This window comes from Lissotriton vulgaris, chromosome 4_1, assembly GCF_964263255.1.
Source record: "Lissotriton vulgaris chromosome 4_1, aLisVul1.2, whole genome shotgun sequence".
Lineage (NCBI taxonomy): Eukaryota > Metazoa > Chordata > Amphibia > Caudata > Salamandridae > Lissotriton > Lissotriton vulgaris.
In genome coordinates this window covers 635221542-635248109 of record NC_141691.1, presented here as the reverse complement: position 1 = coordinate 635248109, position 26568 = coordinate 635221542, and the positions used below count along the sequence as shown (strand labels likewise).

Sequence of the window (26568 nt, the reverse complement as noted above, 5' to 3'; positions counted from 1 at the left end):
AGGAAGTGTATACCATAGATGGGAGTCCTTTAAGATCTGGGCCCATCACACATGCCAGCATCCCCTTAGAAATGTGTATCAATTCCACACATAAAGAACGTTTAACGTTTGATTTGATAGAATCCCCCCAGTTCCCTGTGGTCCTAGGCCTTCCATGGTTGCGTCTTCACAACCCTCACATAAATTGGAAGACCACTAGTATTACATTCCCGATACAAGACGAACAATCACCTCCTTTTGATAATGTTCATAAACATTCGTCGTCTGAAAAACTCTGTGCCACGCCCGTACAAAAAACTGTACCCGTGGTGTCAGAGTCCCTTATGATCGCAACTCAGGAAGAACAACCAGATGTCACACTACCCCCGGAGTATCAAAGGTTTCATACCGTTTTTGATCAGAAACAGGCAACCTGCTTACCACCTCACAGGGCGTATGATTGCCGAATTGACCTCCAACCTGGCGCACGCATACCCACCAGCAGGGTGTACTCCCTTACGGAGAAAGAAAATCTGTACTTGAGAGAGTATCTTGACAACATGTTAGAACTTGGGTTTATACGACCCTCCAGATCCCCTGCCTCTTCTGCTTTATTTTTTATTCCTAAACGGGAGGGGGGTTTACGTTGTTGTATTGACTACCGCTCATTGAATGACATCACCATAAAAAACACCCCGATCCTTCCAGTCCCTATATCGTTGAGGTTGATGCGTCCCAAGTGGCTGTGGGAGGGATACTTTCTCAGGTCGATGCTTCCTCTGGTGAATTACATCCGGTGGCTTATTATTCCCACAAATTGACACCTGCGGAGGTGAACTATGCTGTTGGTGAGAGGGAACTCTTGGCCATAAAAAAGGTATTGGAAGAATGGAGACAATATCTCCTTGGAACGAATCACACAGTCACTGTCTTGTCTGACCATCGTAATCTCCAGTACCTTAAATCTGCCAGAGCTCTATCCATGCGTCAGTTGAGATGGACTCAGTTCTTTAATGAGTACGATTTTAAGATCCATTTCAGAGCAGGGAGGCAGAATGGGAAGGCGGACGCCTTATCCCGTCTGGGGTTCGATCCGGTCTCGCCAGTGGAGACGCCTCCCTGTATTATTGCTCCCAATAGATTAATTGGAGTGTTGCATAATGAAGAAGACTTCTTAGCGCAGGTTAAGCATGCACAGAGTGAATCTACTGCTAGAGCCCTAGCACAGCAACACCAGGCCATTGTCACAGACAATCTCCTGTACATACAGGGAGGGTTGTTTATCCCCACAGCATCATTACAGCAACAGGTCATGGAATGGTGTCATAATCATGGGGTGGCAGGACATCCCGGATATAAACGGACCTTAGAATTAATCAAAAGACATTGTTGGTGGTCCCATATGGCTAAAGACGTACAACAGTTCGTGCAAACTTGTCATGTCTGTGCACAGAGCAAGTCCTCCCATGAAGGGGCGGTGGGTTTGTTATTGCCCCTTCCTACACCCACAGCACCCTGGCAATCGGTATCCATGGACTTCATTGTGGAATTGCCTAGAACACACAGGGGCAATACTACTTTATTAGTAGTAGTGGACATGTTCACCAAGGCAGCTCACTTCATCCCGCTTCCAGGTTTACCTACCTCTGCAGGGCTGGCGGGGGTGTTTCTGCAACAAATTTCACGTCTCCATGGTCTTCCATCTGTCTTGGTTACTGACAGGGGGTCCCAGTTTATCTCCAACTTCTGGAAACAGCTATGTAAGACATTACAAATCGAAGTGCGTCTATCGTCTAGTCACCATCCACAGACCGATGGACAAACCGAACGTGTCAATCAATGTCTTGAGCAATTCTTGCGATGTCAACTGTTACAAGAACAAAAAGAGTGGGATGAACTGATCTGGTTGGCAGAACTGTCCTATAACAACAGCCATCACTTTTCCACCTTATATACACCCTTTTATGCTTCATATGGGTTTCATCCTAAGGTGCTGCCTTTCCCCCCATTGAGGCCTTGTGCCATTCCGGCCGTTCAAGAGTTGGTAGCGCATTTACAGGTGGTTCATGCTAACATACATACCAACCTTGACAAGGCCAAGACAGAGTATAAGAAGTCTGCTGATGCACATAGACATACAGGACCCGTGTACCATCAAAACGACAAGGTGTGGTTGTCCACCAAATACTTGGCATTGAAGGGAACCTGCAAATTAAAGCCCAAGTATATTGGCCCCTTTTCTGTACTCAAAATTATTAATCCAGTAGCCATCAAATTGAATCTGCCCCCTTCGATGAAAATACATCCTGTCTTCCACGTCTCATTATTGAAACAGGTATTGCCTGGTACCCGCCTTCCTCTTACACCTCTTTCAGTGACGGTAGATTCTGATGTGGAATATGAAGTGGGTGCTGTTCTGGACTCCAGGAGAGTGAGGAGCCGTCTTCAGTATTTGATACACTGGAAGGGGTTTGGTGTGGAGGAAAGATCTTGGGAACCAGCGTCTCACGTCCATGCGCCCCGATTGCTACGTGCTTTTCATAGGCGGTACCCCCACAAGCCCAAACCAGTGGGGGGCGTTGTGGGAGGGGTGTTCTGTCATGCCTGCAGTACGATCGGCAAGGCAGGTTAGAGTACGTTCCGCTGTTCAGACAGGTTATTATTGGTTGGCATGATTGGCAAGAAGCGTCAGAGACACATGTGCGCATGCGTTAGCACCACGCATGCGCTACTGAGTAGTATTCGAGTGATAAGCCCGCCCCGACCTACAGGAAGTGCTTCGCGTTAAGTTAGAGTGTGTCATTCCCGTTCCGGGTTCACTTCGGCGTCCGAGGAGCTAGGAGAAGGTTGGCGTGCAAGTACTCGTAGGTGCCTTCGTTCTTCCGTGTAGCGGCTTGCTTCTGGAAGAGTTTCTTTGTTTTGCTTTATCCCTTTGAATTCTGTTTACCGCGGTGTGCGGTGGTATCTTTAAGTTGATTCCGGGTTGTTGCCTCAAGGATTTGGAGGTTTACTTTTATGTTTCATGCACATAGCAACGTGTGTTGTCAGACCCCTCTGTGGAGGGTAATTCGTATATATTGAGGCGCACCTTGAAGGTGTGCAGGGTGAGTGTTTGTGCACTTTCCGCTAAGTAGTTTGATTTGGTTAATGTGGGGAAAACAGACATGTAATAAGTGTTGTTGTGATTTAAAGGTACAGACATTTCGTACACAGTCCGTTCCAGCTTCCTCTAGAGTTCCTGTCGTTTCATTTGTATTCCTTTGGATTCGTGGGGCATTACACTGTCCCTAAGGTACATTAAGACACACAGTACATATCATTACAGGGAAGACACAGGGAGGGGTTTCTTCTCATGATTGTTTCTTATATATTCTTGCAGTGTCATACAGAAGACACCATATACCCCAGCGTGGACGAAGACTGTGGAGTGTCTGTCTTTTCCTCCCCCTCCTACCCTTGTTTTGTTCCCCTGTGTTCCTCTTAGTTACTTTTTGGGTGTTAGTGTTACTTCCTGGCACCCGGAGGGTGACGAGGGGAAAGCAGGGTGAATAGCAGCGTGGATCCAGGGCACTTCCGAGACATAACAGGTGCGTGCATGACACTGACATACAAACCGAAATGCTCAAAAGTGGTATGCTAAGGTTGAACTAACCTAAGTTTGCACTAACTATATCAAAGTTGTGGGTAATACCGATTCTAAGATACCTGGGAAGGCCTATAGGCAATTCAAACATAATATAAACATGACTATTAGAAAACTAGAATTTGTGTTATTTTTTTTAAAAAGGCTTAGTCAATTTTGTCTTTCCATGAAAATTACCATTCTCACAGATTTCTCTAACATCTTGTGATGTTTTTTGAAATCTGAGGTACGGTTTTTGTGAAGGCTAATCTTCAAGGCAAAGTCATCACAAGACCTATTTGTACGTATAAAGACCCTGTCAAATATTTAGCAGGATCTAACTCATTTACAGCCTGATTCATCAAGCTGAATTGCGCTCGCAAAGGGCCAGATTCTGAGAATCTGGCCCTTTGCGAGTGCGATTTTTGCATTTGGGATTCATCATCCCAAATGCAAAAATCGGTATTCATCATCCCAAATGCAAAAATCGGTAATAGCGATTTCGCTATTTTGCGAGGAATTACATTTAAGGAATCTCTATTTGAGATTCCTTAAATGCAATTCATCATCCATTTTTAAATAGCGAATTCGCAATTTCGGCCCGCTATTTACCGCGAGGTCAAACCTCGTGGTAAATAACGAAAACTTAGAAAAATGCTTTTACAAGCATTTTTCTCAGTTGCATGTTGCACACACACATGTCCTTTGGACATGTGTGTGTGCAACACCTGTTTAAATTTGCATGTAAGGGGTGCTACAGGGTGTCCTTTGGACACCCCTGGCACCCTTTAAATCGCTATCTTATTTGCGATTAGCAAATTGCTAATCGCAAAGAAGGAATACTCCCCATTCATTCCTATGGGCCTTTTGGCCCATAGGAATGAATGGGGAGTTATTCCTTCTTTGCGATTAGCAATTTGCTAATCTCAAATAAGGAATATGTAGGAATCACATTTTATTTTGCGATTCCTACATGAATCCCGTTTTGCGAGTCTGTGATAGCGATTCCTTATGAATCGCTATTATAGACTCGCAGACGGGTCTTTGATGAATCAGGCTGTTAGTTTTCACATTGGCAATCCCAACCATTACCAAACTACTAACAACAAATCTTTTGTAACTATACACAACCAAACCCCATCGAACATCCATACGTAACAGATCAATGGAAATCCCAGAACTGAACAAAATATTGCACTCTGATTAGAAAAAAACGTTTTGTGCCATAGTTTTCAAGAGCATTAGGAGAGCATAGATTCGAGTATCACTAAGCTACAGCAACAGTGTACAGCAACTGACATTTTGACTAAATCAAACATAATTGATTCCTTAGTTTTGAGAAACGCAATCTAGAAATACGAGGAACAGTCATGTTGTAATGCAGGGAAAAATGCTGCTGCTTGGGGATTTAAATGTTTGCAAACCGCCCTTTTGTGGTTTCTAATTAATTCCTAATTTTGATCAAGAGCCTCCCACTTATCTTCAACGCTGGCTGGGATGAAGTAAATGTGTATGAAAAACTCCTCCAGGCTCTACACATGGATCCAGTACTTACTGCGTTTTGGGATTTTGGGAGGCGATACTTCAGGCTTCTCACACGTCCCTCTCCTGCGGAGTTTCTGCATCCTATCAAAGTGGTAAGACACTCTCTTTTGCAGCAAGCGTTGTTTCTATACATAAGGAAATGGTAAATAAATAAAGGCATCACTCAACAGAAGCTTGCCAATATAAAACTATCCGCCTCCCACTTTGACCTCGGGAGTTTTAATGAAAAGTCTATTACCAGGGAAAAAGACTTAAAGGTAAACTTAAATGACTTAAATGTAATAATAATGTAATGACTTAAATGACTTAAAGGTAAACTGAATATGCCAATCAGGTACATACCAATGTCACCATGTTTTAGGGGAGAAGCACATGCACTTTAGCTATGGTAAGCAGTAGTAAAGTGCTCAGGTGGCTTGACACCGACCTCTCGTTCACTGTGCAGGCAAAGAAAGTGGCCGGGAACTGCTTTGGACTGTTAAAATCACTGAGGAAAGTTCTGCCCCTCTTGCCCACTGATTCCCAAAAGTTGCTAATTCAGGGCCTAATAATCTCGAGGCTTGACTATAGCAGCGTGATATACTTGGGTGCCCCAGAGGTGACTCTGAATAAACTTCAGAGAATTCAGAATACGGCGGCCCGGATTCTCACTAATACCCCCGCCAGAGTATCGGCCAAACCGGCCCTAAAACTCCTTCACTGGCTCCCTATTAGAGAGCGGGTCAAATTCAAGGCCTTGTGCCTGACCCACAAACTTCGACAAAATCAAGGCCCCCCTGCTCTCAGGAAATTTATCACACCCTACAAACCCTCAAGACCCCTCCGCTCTGGCACAGAAAACCTAATTGTTGCCCCCAATTTCAAGAGAGCCCGATCCGGAGGAAGGCGTTTCTCAGTCCAGACTGCACGACTCTGGAACACACTCCCCCGAGCACTGCGCCTCGAACCTCAATACCTCCGCTTTAGGAAACAGCTCAAAACTCACCTCTTCCCACAGTGAATCACTCTTGGCCCTTACCCTGCTCTGCTGTTCCCCCCTCCTCCTTCCTCTTTTTCCCTTTCCCCGTCCCACTGTACTTAGGAGATAGGTTTTGTGTTAGCGCTGGGATACCTCCGGGTGACTACGCGCTTTAGAAAAATAAATAATAATAATAATAATAATAATAAGAGTCCTACAACCAACAACAAGATACAACAAAAAGTGGAAAGAAGCAGGCAAAAAGTTGGGGGAAGACCACCCTAAGGATGACAGGTCTAACACCCTACATATTCCATAAATCATGACCTCTTCTATGGTATAATTGATAATATCACTGCAACATTTGCTGCAAAATTATTAATGAGAAACTGTGCATGGCAGGGGTACAAGTTATAGTTACCTTAGGGTACAACTTAGAGTACATAAGATAACTATAACTGCTGAAAATCTATGGTTTTGTGTGTGTAAAATCTGAACATAACTATAATGGCCCAGTAAACTTTGATTTTTTTTTTGTGAATTTCTAAGGAGTTTTAATGCTATGTCCTAACTATAACGTCCCGGTAACCTTTAGTTTTTTCCCTGAATTGTTATGGCTTTTTAATGCTATTTCCTAACTATAACGTCCCTGTAACCTTTAGTCTTTTCAGTGAATTTTTAGGGTTTTTTTTACACAAAAATCCTGGGAGAGGATGTAGCCTAACAGCTAAGGTGGTTAAACTCAAACCTGGGGAACTGGGTCAGAGTCTCGGCAACGACTCTCAACATCCTGGGATTCTGGGCAAATCACTTAATCTCCCTGTACCTACCAAAAAAAAAAATGGAACGCAACGTGTGCTCATAAAAAGCACTCTGATACCTTTGGGTCAAGTTTGCGCTATATAAAACATCGGAAAAAAGTAATATATAATTAACGTATGCGAATCCAACAGCAACTGCTGTGGTCCACCCCACAAAGGCAGCCAACCCCGGGCCCCTTTCTTGGACTGCTATTTTCCCTGGGGACCCCTTTGCCCGGGATCTGGCAACATATTTTGGGGGAGGGAGAGGCACAAGGCTCCCACCTCTAGGCCAATTTTGGCCCTGGTGATCCCATCTCCATGTGCCAGCATTATATATATTGGTGGGGGGGCCATCCCCACGGACCCTCCCCATGAAGTGTTTGGCCCCGGGGACCCCAACCCCTGGGGCAGGCCATATATTTTGTGGGGCAAGGAGAGGGACACCTGTCCCCCTGCCAGGGCTTACCTGATTTTGGCCCTGGAAGCCCATCCCCAGTTCATTTGTTTAGGGTGGGAGTACATTGCTGCCACACCCATGGCATTTTTAACCCTGGAGATCCTGTCCCCTGAGGCCCACCACTATATTTATGTGGGTGGGGCCTTCTCCCCTCTGTGGACCGAATTTGGCCATGGTGACCCCATCTCGCGGAGGGACATGCATTCCCCCTCCCTGGGCTGATTTTGACCCGAGCACCACATCCTCCAGAGTCTTGCACTTTTGAAATGGGGAGGGAGGCATGCCCTCCCTGGGCTGATATCGGCCCTGGAGACCCATTTACATGCGGCCCACCCAGATACTAAAGGGGGAGGAGGTCATGCAGCCCCCTCCCAGACACTCCGCATCCCCAGGGACCCACCCAGCAAAGGACAGATGGCCGGGTGCCCACCCAGGACACCCACCATATCCTGGTTGGGGGCTGCAAGGGCAGCCACAAAGCTTCTGCTGCCTCAGCCGGCTCCCCACATTCATTGGGAGCTAGCATTGGTCTCGCCCGCAGGGAGCAATTGAAAATGCTGCTCCCTGGGGTGGGAGCAATATTCAGATCTGGTTTTTCCCCGCATCCCTGCAGACAGGAAAACAGGTCTGAAGTCAATGCCCAGCTGGCCGGAGCTTTGTTAATCCTCCTGCCAGCTGGTAGCATACTTTGTATTTGTTCTTGCTTGGGGAGCTTTGAAATTTCTTCCCCCAAGCATGAGCAAACACAGGTTGCCTTGCCTGTGTCAGTGTGGGCAGGGAAACTGTTATGTCCCAGGGGTGGCACCCCGGGACATAGCAGAGCTGACCCTGGGGGATGGAGTCCCAAGTATCATTAATGGCTCTGATAGGAATGCCATGCAGCCCTCCTCCCCTCTGGTATTGCAGCCGGACCCCGGGGATTGAGTTCCTGAAGCAAACATCAGCCAGGGAAGGGGGGTTGTTTGCCCCTCCCCACTTTTTAACCTTTCCAGGCCCTAGGGGATGAGGGCCACAGGACCAAAATCAGCCTGGAGAGGGGGGCCTTGTGCGCCCCTGTATCCCATAATAATCTAAGCAATTTTCCCCTGGGACCTGGCCCACCTGGGGGGCTCAAAAAAACAAGCAAAGGATCCGCAGATTCACAGCGAAATTTAAAAAGCAAAACTCCACCACCAGGCCTAGGAGGTCAGGGTAATCTTACCCTACCCCTTTTTAAAAAAAAATGTTTTTCCTACGACTTGGGCTGAGTCCTGAGTCTCAAGATGGTTGAAACCACTCCCTGGTTGAAGAGAAGGCAGGCAATCAGATCTCAGCATGAGATCTGTTGGATATGCGAACCCTTCACGTCCTTAGATATGCATAAATATATATATATTTTAATTACTGAAATCTATTGAACATCGTTACATGAAATTACACCAAGAGATCTTTCTGGACCAAAATCTAGCTTTCTGCCAAATATGGTGTAATTCTGCTAAGCAGTTCGGGCTGTGGGCGTGTCTAAAATCCCTATGAGAAATTGCATGGGGGAAACACATTTAGGAACTCCCCATTTTTCTCAGTCCATGCCTGGCACAGCATCCCAACATTTTCCAGACAGCAGCTGAATTGAGTGGCAAACTACTTTTGAAATGTATGTGAATATTGGTCAAAAGTCATAAGAAAAACGAAAAAATTCTTATGGGAAATAAGTCCAAATTATAACTACCTACTGGCGACCACCCACCCCTACACACACACACACACACATTAATGAAGCCTCTTACACAGATTTAAACCATTCTTTCTTCCCCGTAATTATGACTTTACAGCCCAGGCTTTTGTCCCATGTCAGTAGGGTCAATAATCTGATCTCCCAAATTCCTAGTTCCTTTCAAAGTCGTAGGACAGGCTGTTGTCTGCATTTACACCCAACAAACAAAATTCAACCACATTGTTCTCAATCTGAGGCAATTTAACTTGCTCCACCTCTTAGGAAGTTACTGTGCGAGATGCAAGCAATCTGCTAAACAAGACTAACTTGATATATAACATATTTCTGGGAGTCTTCATACCGCAACCAGCAAACCCTTTATGTCCATAGAACCAAAAGGCCTAGAAAAATTGAAAATATATGACTAAAGAGAGCCAGTACTTGGTGATAATCTGATTTGGAGCAAAATTCTGTGTTTTGATATAATTTGATAATGAAATATGTCAAAAAGCATTTAATCTCATCCAAACTGGTTTTGAAATATTTGCATAAATAAATAGGTTTATGAGATTGTTTGTGGTATATAACTCTAGGAAACACATAATTTTGCATGGAGCTTCTTTAGTGTATTTGGTAGTGCTGGCAATGTATTTAATGGTCTTGCATATGTAATTGGTTTTATCTATTTTTAATTAAATATAAGTATCTACACTTACTGAAAAAAAACAAAGGCTAAAATGATGATAGTTAGGTTTGGTAATAAGAACTCGGCTTACATTAAAAAACACAGAAATTCACTGAAAATTACAAGGTTGAAGTGACGTTATAATTAGGTGTTGAAATGAGAACTAACCTCTAAAAAGAAAAAAGACAGTAATTCACATTTTATAGTTTAATGAATTAACTATAACTTGAGCCCTCATCATACACTCTTTATGACCTCATGACATATTAAATGGAATCATTGTTGACAACACTCACAATGTCTCAAACGACTTCACTGATGACATTATGTAAATATTGTTATGGCGTCCTATGGGGTAAACAAGGTGTAGAGAAACAAGGACCCCCTGGGTAGTGATTACGAAAAACTCCTAGGGCAGGGTAAATCAGATATGTGTACAAAAACTTCCTAGGCAGTCTAAGACCAGAAAACAGGTGATTGGACCAAATAGGGCTAGGAAAAGGGACAGACAATACAAGAGACCTTAATAAAAATAGATCATAATTTTATTCAACATGTTAAAAATCATATAAAGAACAAGGGGTTCGCTTTATATGACACAATTACATAAAACAATACAGTATATACTCAATATAATTAAAAAAGACACCAACATAAATTTAATAGTGTCTGTAATAAAACTTGTGATAATTTATATATGTTGATTAAAATTATGATCTATTTTTATTAAGGTCTCTTGTATTGTCTGTCCCTTTTCCTAGCCCTATTTGGTCCAATCACCTGTTTTCTGGTCTTAGACTGCCTAGGAAGTTTTTGTACACATGTCCTATGGGGTAAGCAATGCAATAACCTACACCCATGCCCAATTTTCGATCGTCAATCAAGTGATTATGAGCCTAACCTTTGACCATATGCTAGATACATATCATATCTGTCAAATAACCCACATTTGGAGGATGTTACCCATGTTTATACACCTAACAAGCAAAACGCTTCCATACAGTTTGATGGGGTCACCCCATTTTTAAAGCTTGAACACCCTTCTAGGAGTTCAAATTCTATTCACCCTAACAGGATTACCCTCTTATATACTTCACATAACCCACAATTTTAAGTTAAGAGATTGAGGGGTATGCATTTGCTACTAATATAACACAATCTGCCAGACTTTATGGACAACATTCCATAGTTTGGAAAAATACACTACATATATTCCGGCAAGGAGCACAATGGCATACAACCTTAGATACATGGTTACAACCTCAGTTAATTATACAATTTCTAAGTCCCCCCCCCATATTTTACAACAATCTACATTGCTTCAAAGTCTTCAGAAAGTTCTGGAAATAAACAGTCACATCTTATAAAAGTGTTTTCCTAATAAAATGTGTCTATGGGATTGTATTACAACTATTTAACATGGGCACATGCCCGGAAATATATTGGTGGAAAAGCTATTGTCAACAGAAGCTTTGGCTTCTGCAACCCACATCATGTGCACTCAGCCTATACCTTTTTTTAACAAGGAGTACAACTCGCACAACAAATTTTACTGATTTGTGAACGGTGCACCATATAACTTTCAATACACACTACCACTCTTGCCTTCAGGGCAATTTAAATTCTCTGCACTCCCACGTGTCCACACAGTAACTCTAGGCCCTTTCCTAGCAACTTTCTTTTCTAAAAGTATGCAAGGGTTTACTGAATAATGTGTATATAAGGATGTTGTAATTTGAAATGTAATTTCACATTTCATCAGTGTTGTCATCAAGTATGCCATTTAGCATTCCATGCGTGATGCAATATGTGAGGTGCAAATTGTAAATAGTTCCCTAAACTATAACTGGCACATTTCTGTGGTTTTTCAATGTTTAAATGTTTGTTCTTATCGCATGCAACACCAACCTATAGCATCAGTTTAACTCTTATTTTTTTCAACCAATTTCCAAATACATTTTTATTGTTGCACTAGGCGCATCATAGGAGAATACATGAGGACACGGGCTGGCTTCAACATTCAGCCAGTATCCGTCGGTTCCGCAACTTTTCTTTTGCCCATGAGGATCACTCACCAATCAACCGCAACATTGCAATTCAAACCAAAGCATGTTACAAATGCAGATGAATAAGAAAAAACAACCCCTAACTAACAGCTCCTGCCCTGAACCCCAGAGTCCGTCCACCCTTTCCTGATGAAATGACCACCATCGAGCAAACACAGGGTACCACAGTGATACAGTTTAAGAGGCCCAACCTCCGCCCCCACTATCATGCATGGATTAATCATCAGGTATAGGAGCGCTCTCCTTTAGAGCTCCTGTAGGTTCACTCTAGTCCGTGGTATTGCCTCCACTTTGTCCATACTCTCCGGAACTTCTTTGGGCAACCCCTGGCCTTATATGTCACTCTCTCCGCCGCCATATAGAGGTCGAGCCCCCTCCTCCACTCCTCCACTTCTGGCGGCTCGGCCGCTCCCCAGCGCCGAGCAATGTCTCTCTTGGCCACCACTAGGGCCAGCACTAGAAATATGGTCAGAGGGCGGGCCAAGTCGACTTTGGTCGTCAACCCCAGCAGCGCTAGCTTTGGGTCACGTGGTAGAGTAGTTCCCAGGACCTCCTCTAATTCCCCAAATATGTCCTCCCAGTATGTCTGTATGATTCTACATCCCCAAAGTGTGTGGTAGAAATTTCCCTCTGGCTGGTGGCACCTAAGGCATGTCGTATCCATGACCTTCCCCATTTTGTACAATCGCACCCTATCGTAGTATGCTCTATGCAGCACTTCAGCTGTATGAGACGGAGTCTGGACTTAATCGCGACCTCACGAGGGTGCATGAGAACCAGCTCCCAGTCCAGGTCTTCCATCTCCCCTGTGTCTGCTTTTTCAACCAATTTCAGTTATTTTTAACATAAGCTAAAACCTTATTACCATACCTAACTATAAAATGAATTTAGCCTTTGTTTCTGTGGGGTGAATTTCTGTGTTTTCTTCAATCTTGTTAAAAGTTGAGCATACATCCAACATAATTTAGAAGATGTGGGGGGTGGTTGGCTGCAGGTCATGCCTCTAGCTTGCCTCTGACTCTAACCTCTGCAAATGATCTAACCCCATGGGTACCCACTCCACACAGCTTTAGCTATGCACAGTAGTCGGTTGGCTCTGTGCCCAAACTACAGTTAGCCCATACTCACTGCAGATGGCCTATGGCCCGCACAAGGACACAGCCTCTTCTGTTTTTTTGCACTTTTTGTTTGTACCATGTCAACACATTACTGGAACTGAGGTACCACAGGGGGTACCCATGACACAAAATATATATTTCTTAATTGACTTCTTGGGGATATGGCACTGGGGGTCAGGGTGTACCCACATGTGGCCTTTGATTTATTTTGCTGACTGAGTCCCTGAGTCCTGCAGTGGCTGCCACAACATATTCTCCATGTTGTAGACAGCCAATCAAGATCCACCCTTCCACTCTGAATGGGCAATCAGAGCATATCTTGACACCAATGGTCAATTGTTATACATATATGATTGGTAACAGTGTAATATGGAACTATATTTGCATTGAAGGGTTCTGGTGACATTTACAAACCAAGCTACTTGTTATGTCAAGTCAAGTCAATAATTCTTTTTTTTGGCCAATGGAGACCATAAAAGCACATCTACTTGCCACATATTCTTTATATTTCAAGATTAATTGATTTTAGTACTCTGTAGAAAGATTTAGAATATTTGAGCATTATCCCTTTAGTATTCATTGCCTGAGACTGGAGATATATCTGTCAATGCTTTGAAAAATGTGAGTTTTTGTTTGTGATAATGAGCTAATATTTAAAATGCACTTTATGGAGCATAAAGCAACACAAAGAAAATAAAGTGCAATGTGGAAGAGAGTAACTTGTTGGTGATAGGGTTTTGCTTTTACAATGATTATTATTACACACTTGGGAGGATTCATTTGTAGAGCTTGCATCAAAGAGTGGTCTGCAAGGGTGAGCTTGGCAGGTGTACTGATTAATGGTCTAAGAGCAACACTATCATTATGAAAGGTTTCAGACGAAATATGGTGTTTAACTTTTATATTTGCTTAGTGAAGCTAAATATTGGCTGCCCATTGTCCCCTCTTCTGTCTTCACAAGTCTTTATTCGGTACATTAACCATTAAAGACATCACAAGATAAAAAACAACATTTTAAAACGTACAAAACATTGTTAAAAACCAACATAATACCTGCTTGCAGGATACATACTAGTTTTCTCTAGTTGTTCAAAAGAAAAGAAAAGAAAGAGCAATATTTCTACAGACGCACGTTAAGGAAAAAAACAGCAAAAAAAAAAGACCGACCATGCTGTGAATTTATGCGTTTCAGCTAGACATATAATGAACTGGGATAAAAGTCACATATGCTCCATGTAGAAATAGGACCATCACCTATTTGAGGCTGCCAGGATTGGAGAAATGGAACCACAAAGTTAGACCTAAATTTAACAAGAACCAGATCGCCCACCAAGTCTTTGCGTAGAGATCCTAGCCAGCCCACCCTTTTGACACTAAGTATGGTCCCATCAATATTTGGCGGTAGAGGTCTGTTTTTGGTTAGCCAAAATGAGACCTTGTTTCTAAGGTCCGTATGGCTTTCATGTTTCCCCCTTGTAAGTTCAGGTACTCCCGAAAGCACATATACAATAGGGGCGGCCTCTGGAGGCAAATGTAGGTGCTTGGAAGTGGGTGACAGAGTATTACGAATGACCATGGTTTCCTTAATTAGAGGCAATTGTTTTTTTAGCCCTACTGTAGGGCTGGAGCGATGTACATTTTTAACAAGGGGATCCAAGCTATTCACATTCCGAGTTGCTGACTGATAATGGGTGGTCTTGCTTTTTACGGGGGTTTTCCGGCATTTGTGTGGCTACTAAAGGCTGTAATTGAGTGGGTGTAGATATAGTTTTTACAGGTAGTGAATTGGCCTTAATTGCTTCCTCGACGGCCATAAGCCTATCCCCTAAACTGACCATTTTGTCCATCAGGGGGGATAGTATAGACTTTAATAAGTTCTTGATTGAAGCCAGAAAAGAAGCTTGGATAGGTGGATTCAAAGTGTCAGTGTTAGAAGTTTTAGTAGATACAGGATGGGGATTTGGTTTCTGTAGCTTGGCCCGTCTCCCGAGATGATTAACCCCTCCTCGCTTCCTTTTAGCAATGATAGGCTGGGCTGGATTGGCGATCAATGCCAAAGGCGAATTTACTTTTGATCGTGTTAAAGAGGGCTCATCCTGTGTACTAAGGGTTAGTTGGGATTGATTGCAGGGCCGAGGGCTAATGTTTGATATGGTGCAGATGGGTGGATTAGTTTCCACATTGACAGGTTTCACGTGTTCATACTTAGTTTTACACAGGTTGTTTAATTCCTCCAGTAATGAAATCTCGGGAGCAGGGTCAACAAACTGTAAAGGAGAGAACATATTGAGCGAACTATCCAGGGCAGGAGATCGCTCTAATCGCTCTAGGTCTCTAACAATGGGGAGCGTTAACCTCTTTAGATAGTGGTCCAATGTTCCTCTGTTCATGGCACTATGCGCGGCATCGTTCCTGTAACCCCCCGTGCAGGTGAGGACATCAGCCATCTGACCGACCTAAGCAGTTCAGAGATGCCACTTTGTAGACAAAATAGGAGGGACGAAATAGTTCAGTAGTTAAGGGGGACATGTAAAGGGAGACAGTACCTTTAGTGCATAAACCGCAGATCCACGAGATGAGCCAAGGGGAATGGACCCGACCCGACCTCCTCTGGCCTATGATGGCCTTAGATGGCCCGCCCTCTGCCCGGGCTCAGCCCGGCGTCGCCCGCGCGCGTCCCGTGACGTGGAGGGAGCGTCCTGAATTTGTAGCGCCTCCGGGCGCGCTGCGGCAGGAAGTTGGTGCTAGGCTCCCTGGGAGCTGTAGTCTCCAGCCGCCAGTCGCCAGGTGGAGTGAAGCGACCGCGGCGAGTCCACAGCGTTAGGGCCCCAGGAGCTGTCTGCGACCTGCTGGTGAGTGTTCCCGGTCTCCCGGTGTGCTGTGGCTGGAAAATGCCCCCCGCTCCACCGAGGTAGCGTCCTGAATTTGTAGCGCCTACGGGCGCGCTGCGGCAGGAAGTTGGTGCTAGGCTCCCTGGGAGCTGTAGTCTCCAGCCGCCAGTCGCCAGGTGGAGTGAAGCGACCGCGGCGAGTCCACAGCGTTAGGGCCCCAGGAGCTGTCTGCGACCTGCTGGTGAGTGTTCCCGGTCTCCCGGTGTGCTGTGGCTGGAAAATGCCCCCCGCTCCACCGAGGGAGCGTCCTGAATTTGTAGCGCCTCCGGGCGCGCTGCGGCAGGAAGTTGGTGCTAGGCTCCCTGGGAGCTGTAGTCTCCAGCCGCCAGTCGCCAGGTGGAGTGAAGCGACCGCGGCGAGTCCACAGCGTTAGGGCCCCAGGAGCTGTCTGCGACCTGCTGGTGAGTGTTCCCGGTCTCCCGGTGTACTGTGGCTGGAAAATGCCCCCCGCTCCACCGAGGGAGCGTCCTGAATTTGTAGCGCCTCCGGGCGCGCTGCGGCAGGAAGTTGGTGCTAGGCTCCCTGGGAGCTGTAGTCTCCAGCCGCCAGTCGCCAGGTGGAGTGAAGCGACCGCGGCGAGTCCACAGCGTTAGGGCCCCAGGAGCTGTCTGCGACCTGCTGGTGAGTGTTCCCGGTCTCCCGGTGTGCTGTGGCTGGAAAATGCCCCCCTCTTCTGTTTGTACTAGCCTTGGAGCCCCTAGCACTTAGGTTACGGCTACAGGTGGAACAGAAGGGAATCCGACTGGGCAATACCACACATATGATATCTGCCTATGCAGATGACTTATTAATATATATAGACAATTTAACGTCTGATATTGCATCAATACCAGAGATATTTACACACTTTGCACTAATTTTAGGACTCACTATTAATGAGACTAAATCACAGGCCTTTTTCTTCCACCCGGAGGGGAGCCCGACTGAGATACAGTTTGTGCAATATCTCTTAGCGGTAGACCCACATACTTTTAAATAGCTAGGTTTCCAAATATACAGAACCAGACCTCATAGAAGAGAACCTGAACAAAACTGTCTGGGCGTTCAGAGCACAGGTCACATTTTGGACATCCCTGCCGCTATCAGTCATGGGTAGAGTGCCGATCACAAAATGGTAGTCCTGCTCCGCCTTTGCAAATTTGCCAGTATTGTTCCCGACAGACACATTTACCTCCCTGAACAAGATATTGACCGATTTAATATGGGGCAGCGGCCGTCGTAGAGTGGGACTGACTAAACTACAGCTGGATACAGATAAGGAGGGCTGGGCGTCCCGGATTTCTGCGCCTATTGCTATGCAAGCCAATTACAATGGCTGTCATTCTGACTGGCAGGGCAGATTATGCACGAAATCGGCTATACAACCCAGGAACTAGAGCGAGGTGCACTACGCACACTCTTGCTGCCCCGGGTCACCATACCCTCCACCGACCCTTCAAAGCATTGCACTCACATACTGGAAACAATCTATACATTACACGCGCAGCTGCCCCCCCCACCCACTCTGACAACATGCCTTTGCTGGGGATACCTACACCTACCGGCAAACTTACTGAACGGCGAATACTGGCCTGGATTGAGGGCGGGCTAACGACAGTGGGTGCAATGTTCGATGAAGGCACCCTCATGGATCATGGTAATTTCACTACACATAATGGGGTCACAGACAAACTATACCTCACACACGCTGCGGGTCTTCACTACGTGAAGAAACACTGGGTCCCTCACAGGGGAGCACCTGCTCAACATGAACTGGTTCATATGATACATCTCATGGGCAATGGCCGGCATCTCACCAAATGGTTATATAAAAGTATTAGAATGCATACCGGTCCAACCTTGACAGAGATGCGCGCTAAATGGACTAGGGACTTAGACAAAGAATTGACTGATAAAGAGTGGTACTTGATCCTAGAATATCTGAGGAAAATTCCACGAAATGCCAAATTCAAATGTATCCAATATATGGTCATATTGAGGGCATACCTTACACGGCGCAGGCTGCAGTCTATGTTCTCAAATATGCAACACTGTTGGCCTAGATGCAAGACAGAAGCAGCGGGCCTGATCCACATGCTATGGACATGCCCGGTACTTGCTGGGTATTGGACAGAGGTGGTGCTGATTTTTGCATCCGCAGCGGGTATCCCCGTGCCGGGAACAGCCGGGAATTGCCTGTTGGGTCACCAGACACACTAAAAGACTGAAAGTGGAACTACGCTTCGTAGACCTGGCTCTGCTCATGTCTAAATGCGCCATCACTATGCTGTGGAAATCAGCTAAGCCTCCACCAATATGTGGTTGGCACGGGGAGGTGGTATGATGGGGTAGCGCAGAAAGTGCGACAATCAGGCGGAAGGAGGCACGTCGGCTGCGTAAAAAAGTCATTTCCATGGAATGGGACTCCATTCCGGAAGCCTTCAAGACACAAGCGCCGGTGCCAGTCCATGTAGCCCAGGACCAATAGAGGGGTCCCCCCAAACCCTGCTGGTCAACCCACACATCTGTCCCTCCGCTTCCTCTCCTATGGCCACTCAGAGAATATAATATAGGCACACATGTAGAATATCGAGCCCTAACACAAAGATAGATGCACATGCTTTACCTGAGATAGGGTTATTTTGAGAATAGGGGCACTGCCCCATGACAGGGGGAGGGCCAGCTGAGTTAAAGGGATGGGAGGGAGGGTGATGGGGGGGAAGTTAAATAGCTCATATATTACCTTTGCGGGCCCTCGAGCACCGTTGTATCATTGTTAAGTGGTTCAACTGTGAATATCGCTGCATGACTCAGAATGTCAGCAATAATACACATGACTGTAACTGTTACAAGAAAAGTTTGACATGTGGTCTGAGAACCCTAACGATGCACTCATAATCGAAGGTATGAAGAAGACTGAAGAATAACACAAGTACATTTGTTTTTTATATATGATGCTATATTGGGAAAAATTCGATAAACTATTTTTAAAAAGCTACATATCCTGCAAATAAATTAAGTACTGTGAATTATGGGAAACAATTCACAGTTAGACCTCTTTTTTGTGAAATATTGTGAAATATTAGTTTCGAAATTACTGGTAAACATTTACTAGGATGGCTTATTTATATGTTTGTGAGTGTGTGTCTGTGTGTGTGCATGCCTGTTTTTTATGAATAATTATCTGAATAAACAATGTATTGATTGACTGAAACAAAAAAGCAAACAATTGATTCAGGTCTATCAGTCCACCCTCTGAAGCTATTATCACATCTCCATCTTCTCTGCACCACACCAGCATTAAAATCTTCTAAAAAGTGTGGCTATGAAGTTGAAGAATTCCTTAGACTGTAGTTTTTGATAAGTGGGATTGCACTTGAACTGCCTGTGCATCCAACCACCAAATAGAAAGAGATCATACCCAGACCCTTTTCCATGTGTCAAGTCTCAGGAAATACATCTCAGAGCAGCCTTTACTCTTTCGAACCCTGTTACTAATCTAACTTTAATTACCATTCACAGCTCAGGTATAGTCCTCTAATTACCTTTGGAGGTGAATGTTTGGGAGGACGACTTTTATTAGGCTGTTTGGAAGGGAAACTTTGGAACGAGTCTCAATATCATATACGTATTACACTGAACCAAGTGGAACCAGCATGCAAATGTTCACACTAAATTGAAAGGTTGTTCTTTTTTATCAGGTGACTGTAAATTATGCTAAAACTTGTATTAGCTGTTATTGTCTAATTATACTAATATTAATGATAATCCATAACGTTAAAAAAAACAGCAAACTGCACCACTTCCCCTGCACACCATAACTCTTGCTCAAATAGTATTCAAAATGCGAGAGCAAGGTTCCAGAAATCCTCTACTGTCTGCCACTCAATGTCAGTGACTAGGCTGTTGTTTTGAAAATGTTCTGTTAACATGGCACAGATACTTCAAACATAAACATTTCTTTTCAACTAACAGACATGCTGGATTTACCTCTTCTTTCCCTATGCATAATCATATGGCGATTGTGCTACTATTGTGCTACTAATAAAGGAGCATGACATCCGTATTACATTAAAATGTGTATATGTGCGCTAACATTATTGTGTTATGATGTGATATCAACTGCTGTTTCACTTACCTTCTTAGCTCTTTCATCTTTGCATTTCTTTTGTTGTGCTTCTAATTTAGCCTCTCGTCGGACATCTTGTCCAATTCTCATTAAAAGTAACATTTCTTGGAGCTTCCAGTCCTAAATGTTACATGATTTACAATGTTATGTTTACAATAGCCATCAAATTATTTATGTGCCATTTAATAACATACAACTGATTTAGCGAATTCTTCTATCAAAGGTAAATTGACAGGAGCCAGATTAAAACAAAAAAACAACAACATTCTATGAGCAAAACTAACAGACTCCTGTTATTTATGAACGTGTAACTTAGAAATGATTCTCAAAGCTATTAGATTCTAATGTATCCATGGATAAAGGCAAAAAGTCTAAGTTACTTATGTCTACCTTATTGATGACTGGAATGTGAGTATGGAACAAGGGGTTGGAGTTACTTGGTATGCACCTATAAATAAAGAGGCATTTAGGAACATGAAACTCAAACACAAATGACCATTGGAGGGAAAAGTGAGGTGAATTACACTAATCATTTCAGAATGGAAAAGATGTGCCTATCAAAATATGTCATGCGTGGGAAATTGTTCTACTGGAAATAAGAAGAATAAAACTGAAAAAGTTCACAGTTTAGCAAGTTACTTATCCTCCTAATGCTTGTTTTTTTAATTTCATTTTAAGTGCTATACAGTAATTAAAAACTGTGAAGTGTGAAGGTGCTTTACAAGTAACTAAAAGATACAATAGAATTAGACAAGAGTATAGATCTAACAAGAGCCCAAATCGTATGACAGGTTAGAGGCAATTAGGAAGCTTGAATGTAGAGAGATCTCAGGCCAGTTCATATCCATGTAAAAAGAATTCGGGTGCACACAGCAAAGATTTGTTTTAAATCGTTTCCTGAATGTCAGTACAGTTGGTGTAGTTCGGATCTCAATTCGAGGCACAGCATGATTTGACCTCTCAGGACTTTTCGACCTCCAAATATGATGAGAAAACTGGTGTGATACGATGCAGTGCAGGTTGATGGCTTTGTATGCAAGGCATTACATTAAGGATAATGGGGCGACCCGGTGTCCCTCAGAACCTGGGTATTGGCAATAAAGAAAACAATTGCTTCTGTTGGGCGATACAATTGCTGTGATAACTGTATACAATACAAGAGAAAAAATGTTTCACACTTTCTTTTACACTGTAAATGAAAATAAAACAATTGCATTTTAAGAACACACCAAGAAAACTGGTAGAGTTGATTTACTCATATTTTTCAAGAAGTATTGAATATTAAATGGCTGTAAATTGTGAAAATACAAAAGTGACTATTATGAGAAAGGGACATGTGGTGACTGGTGAAGTGAACAGTACACTATATACAAAACATACATATGTGACATAAATTAAAAGAATTTTGAAATATTGTAATGTCTCCTTATTTAATACATGTAATGCAGGACCCAATACTGATTGATTATTGGTCAAGAAAACTGTGTAGACATATGTGATGGGAGAGTGTCAACGTTTAGACCCTTGACCTGGCACGGAGTGGGAAGCATCACTGCGGTTCTTCCTCAGGACTATGAAAGCAGCCGTGGACAGCCCATGAAATTAATTATAGACAGTTTGGTAATCGGGTGTGTTCTAATACTTTGCGATCATTGAAAAATTGTAGTAGCTAGGAAAGTAGCTTACTACAAAGGCAGAGACTTCAATCAATGACTTTGCGCGAAACAGCGGGCTAATGAAAGATCTACTAATAAGGAAAACACGTCTTTAGTAAACATATAATTTAATAAAACCAAAATGCTCGGAAATGAACATATGGTATCTGGCTTTACCAAAAGGTCAGGACATGTTGAGGGTCTATTAGGTGTCTCCAAAAGGTGAATTCATTTAGTTAGGTTCAAGTGCAGTAAATCAGTTGATTTCTAAAAACACAGGGTATGTGCATCAGTATTGCATGAGTATTACATGTGAAGGCTTATGAAATCAATTAAGGCTATTCTAAGTAATTAAACGTACCTTCCTTATTGGAAAAGCGGATATTCTCCACCATCAGGTAAACTGATGGACTTTCTTGAAATACATAAAAGAAATACTTGCTTTAGAAACGATCACGCTCTGTTACTGAAACGACCTTGCCAGGCTAAAACAACAGATAAAGATCATTTTCTGACAGCTCTACTGAGCTGCTTCACCATAGCTTGCATGCTTTGAAGTCCAGCTGATCATGACGTCAACCAGCAGTGAAAAGCCCTCTGCTTTCACCGTGGCCTCACACGAATAATTCCTTGGAGGCAGAATAGATGTAGCACGTTATTTTGAAGGTGAGCGCTATCAAGCCTGACACTCCCTTTAGTGTACAAAACTTGTTTAATGACAATAGCCTCCTCCTAATGGGTTTCTTTACCAAGCAGCACTCGACTTTAACCCCTTCCACGCTGATGACGAGCTGGGCTCGTCATGGTGTAGCCTCCTCGCACACTGATGACGAGCCCAGCTCGTCACGTAAAGTGTGTTTTGTAAAATTTCAGCATGCGAGCAGAATAACGCTAGCGCGCATGGTGTTAATTCTTGGTTGCATTTACGAATAGAAGGCTGAGTAGTGACCTGAAGCAGGGCACTAGGACTCTGCAGGGGACTGGAAGGAAATCGGGGGAACCGAACACCACATCTGGTCAATGGTGTGGGAGGGACACTGCAGATCGAGGGCAATTGTGGGCAGACGTGTGTAGGCACAGCTCTGTACAGATATAGAATAATAAAGGTACTAAAGATCCTTTCCTGTCTCCCATATGTCTGTGACCACAACAACACAATAAATGGCGAACCCAGGCGGGATCGGAAGAACAGAAGTGGATCAAACTGTTGTCTTTCCCCAAAAAAGCAAGACGGAACCAGGAGCCCACCCTGATCCGCTGGCCAACAGGAAAAGATTGCGGCGATCAGCGCGACAGGAGAAAAGAAGAAACGGAGCCAGGAGCCCACCCTGGTCCGAGCCAAGAAGTAAGGGAGCAGCGACGTGGGAGCCAACCCAGTCTGCGGAGCAGCAAAAAGAGAAATTAAGCATCCACCCATGAGGCGAACTGAATGAAAGCGGCAGCACTGGAGAGTGCATGAAGAGGAATGAAGAGGAAAGCGCGCCTAGTTTAAACAAACTATTGCGAGAACGGCGGCCATCTTAAAACCAGGCAAACAGGGCCAATCAGGAGCGAGGAATAAGCGGCGGCCACTTTAAGAGGTCAGGCAAACAGAGAGAGTATAGAAACCTCTCGAGATTACGGCAGCCATCTTTGAATCAGGCAATTGAGCCAATGAGAAGCAAGGAATCAGCGGCGGCCATTATGAAGTCAGGCGGCCATTGAAATTAATAGAGAAACAGAAAAAGAGAGCAAAAAGACTGAAAAAGAAGAATAAAACAGTGAAAAAAAGCACAACAAAGAAGAAACGAAGGAAGAGTTAAAGAAATGAAGAGAATAAAAGAGGAAGAAGAGGAGAAGAGTGCCAAGGAAAAAGATGAGCGAAAATGATGAGAAACAAAGCACGCAAGCAATCTTCCACAGGCCGTGACCGTTCAGCCTATCAGAGGCGCAACCGGGCATCCGGTGGGAAAGATGAATCAGAAAATTTGAGCCCTGCATGAGCACCACGGACATCCCGGACAGCAAGCAACTGCACCTGCTTCTGAATCTCACAGGGGATGAAATAGAAGATCTGTTGGTAACATTCCCGGCCGATCAAACAGCGGATTACAAAGGAGTGATAAAGTGTCTCACACAGAAATTTGCCCCCCAACGAAATGTTGACTTTGAGAGATATACATGCAACACTGTATGCCAGCAAGGAGAAGAGAGCCTGGATGACTTTGCAACAAGACTGAGAAAACTGGTGGACATATATCACAAATTTGACAAATTTGACAATGAGCAAGCAATAAGATTGTGCATCATTGAAGGTTGTCAGTCGGTGGAGTCGAGCACTCATTCTGAAGGAACCAACGACGCTGGAAAAGATATTGACGATGGCTTGTACGGAAGCTGGGGCCACAGCACACGTCAAGCAGATGGAGGTGGGAAAAGAGAAGAGAGTGGCGCTAGCACATCGTGACACTTGGAATTTCAAAAAGAAAGAATTCTAGGCACTGGCCCCACCAAACATGCTACCGATGTGGCCTCGAATTCCCACACATTGGTGCCTGCCTAGCAATGGGTCAGAAGTGCAGGAAGTGCAATAGGGACAATCATTTTTCAAGCACGTGCATGACCAGACAATTCAGAAGTGAAAGAGGCAGAACAATGAGGCCATGGATGAGCAGCAACAGGTACGCACAACATATGGAAATGGCAAATCGCAGCTCCTCCGACGAGTCAGAAGAAACGGCAGCACCTGTGAAGGAGGCAAGACTATATCTAATGTCCGACGCGCCCAGAGAAGCCAAAGAGGTAGAGCACGTGCATCTTGTGGATAAGCAACAAATAAAGAAAACCGCCACTGTGGACATCGGCGTCGGGAACCACCAAGCTAAGTTTGTGCTTGACAGTGGAGCAACATGCTACATCATGTGCATGTCAGAATACCAGAAAATGAGAGTGAAGCCACAGCTATCACCGTCTTCCGCGGATGTGTTCACGTGGGGCTCCAAAAGACCAGTAGAAAATTTTAACATACAAAGGCAGGTCCTACCAAGAAGAAATACCTGTACTTAAAGGTGACATCCCAGCACCATGCCTGCTAAGCAATGTGACGGCTCAGGTGATGGGGCTACTAGCAATGACATACCACATGTCGGAAACGGAGAACATCCTACAAAAATACCCAGCCATACTGAAAGGTCTTGGCAAGCTGAAAGAAAAACAGATAACATTACATATCAATGAAGCATTCAAGCCAGTGGCCCAGCATCATAGAGGAGTACCAATACACTTACAACCCCAAGTTGAAGAGGAAATAACTAGCTTACTGGCCAAAGACATAATTGAACCTGCGGAAGGACCAGCGCCTTGGGTTTCTCCGATTATGGCAGTTCCTAAGAAACAGTTTTAGAATAGAGCCACCCAATAATCCCACCGGGACTGGGTAATATCAAATGTATAAGCTAAATGTCCAGGTAGGAATCATTCAAAACAACCACTTTGCATTTATATATGTCACGTGAGTGATCACACAAATCAATAGAGTAACCAAAGGGCTTATATCAAAAATATACTTAATTTATTTTTGATTCTCAATTTTCGTTTTTAAATACATGAAAGAAATTTCAGTACTGGCAACAGACAGACTACCATAACATGTAAACTGATTGATAGTCTACATACACCTTCAGCATAACATGTGGCTACGATCTACGGACCACATCAAAGAAAATATTTACACATAAAAATTCACAAATCAAATTATACAGTGAATTATACAGTGTATTGCATGTCAGGTGTTAAGCGTCGACGTTTCGGTCCATGCTGGTCAAAGTGATACCAAAACTAATAAACCAAAAAACCAATTCCAGTGTTAGGTAAAAAAGTTACCATGCCAATAAGTAACTCTCACCACATGCAACCAAAGGTGAACATGCGGGGTCAAACTCGTGGTGGTTTATTAGTTTTGGTATCACTTTGTTGGTTTTTTGTGTTGAGCTGGATATTGGTCTCCGTGTGCCTCAGGGTTTATTATTGTTGTTATTATGTTTGTATTAGACATTGCTGTGCAACGTCTCTGTCCTGAAGATGGTCCGACGGATCGACTTGACCAGCATGGACCGAAACGTCGACGCTTAACACCTGACATGCAATACACTGTATAATTCACTGTATAATTTGATTTGTGAATTTTTATGTGTAAATATTTTCTTTGATGTGGTCCGTAGATCGTAGCCACATGTTATGCTGAAGGTGTATGTAGACTATCAATCAGTTTACATGTTATGGTAGTCTGTCTGTTGCCAGTACTGAAATTTCTTTCATGTATTTAAAAACGAAAATTGAGAATCAAAAATAAATTAAGTATATTTTTGATATAAGCCCTTTGGTTACTCTATTGATTTGTGTGATCACTCACGTGACATATATAAATGCAAAGTGGTTGTTTTGAATGATTCCTACCTGGACATTTAGCTTATACAGTTCCTAAGAAAAACACTGCAAAGATCCACATCTGTGTGGATATGAGGATCCCAAATACTTCAATCGCAAGGGAATGTCACCCGGGGCACACCTAAACGACATGATCAGCTGCCTCACTGGAGCCTGATGGTTCTCAAAGCTGGACTTGTGCAAAGGGTACCATCAATTAGAACTGGACCATCAGTCCAGATACATCACAACATTCTCCACACACATGGGTCCGTTCAGGTACAAGGGTACACATGGGTCTGTTCATCGGCAGAGGAGATATTCCAGAAGACAATAAGGCAAGTGGTAAGGCCGGTGCAGAACAGCCTAAACTATAGTGATGACATTTTGGTAATTGGAAAAACAGACAAAGAACATGACACAGCGTTGTGTCAAGTGTGGGCACAACTGGAGCAAGCGGGTCTAACATTGAATGGGGAGAAATGCAAGCTAGGGAGAGGGGAACTAGTGTTCTTCGGACACATCTTCTCCAAGCACGGGATGAGGCCAGATCCCAGCAAAGTTGAAACACTGAAGAACGTAAA

General features: G+C 43.9%; 1 protein-coding gene across 1 annotated transcript in view; it reads right to left on the bottom strand.

Annotated features, from left to right (window-relative positions):
• LOC147722358 (uncharacterized) overlaps positions 1 to 26568 on the bottom strand; it is a 700192-nt gene that overhangs the window by 541133 nt on the left and 132491 nt on the right. Inside the window, exons 7-8 of the mRNA XM_086967301.1 lie at positions 19935 to 20045; positions 5157 to 5271 (exon numbers count right to left, since the gene is read on the bottom strand). Of these exons, the coding sequence (XP_086823427.1) occupies positions 5157 to 5271; positions 19935 to 20045 (226 nt within the window). The remainder of the gene's footprint in view (positions 1 to 5156; positions 5272 to 19934; positions 20046 to 26568) is intronic.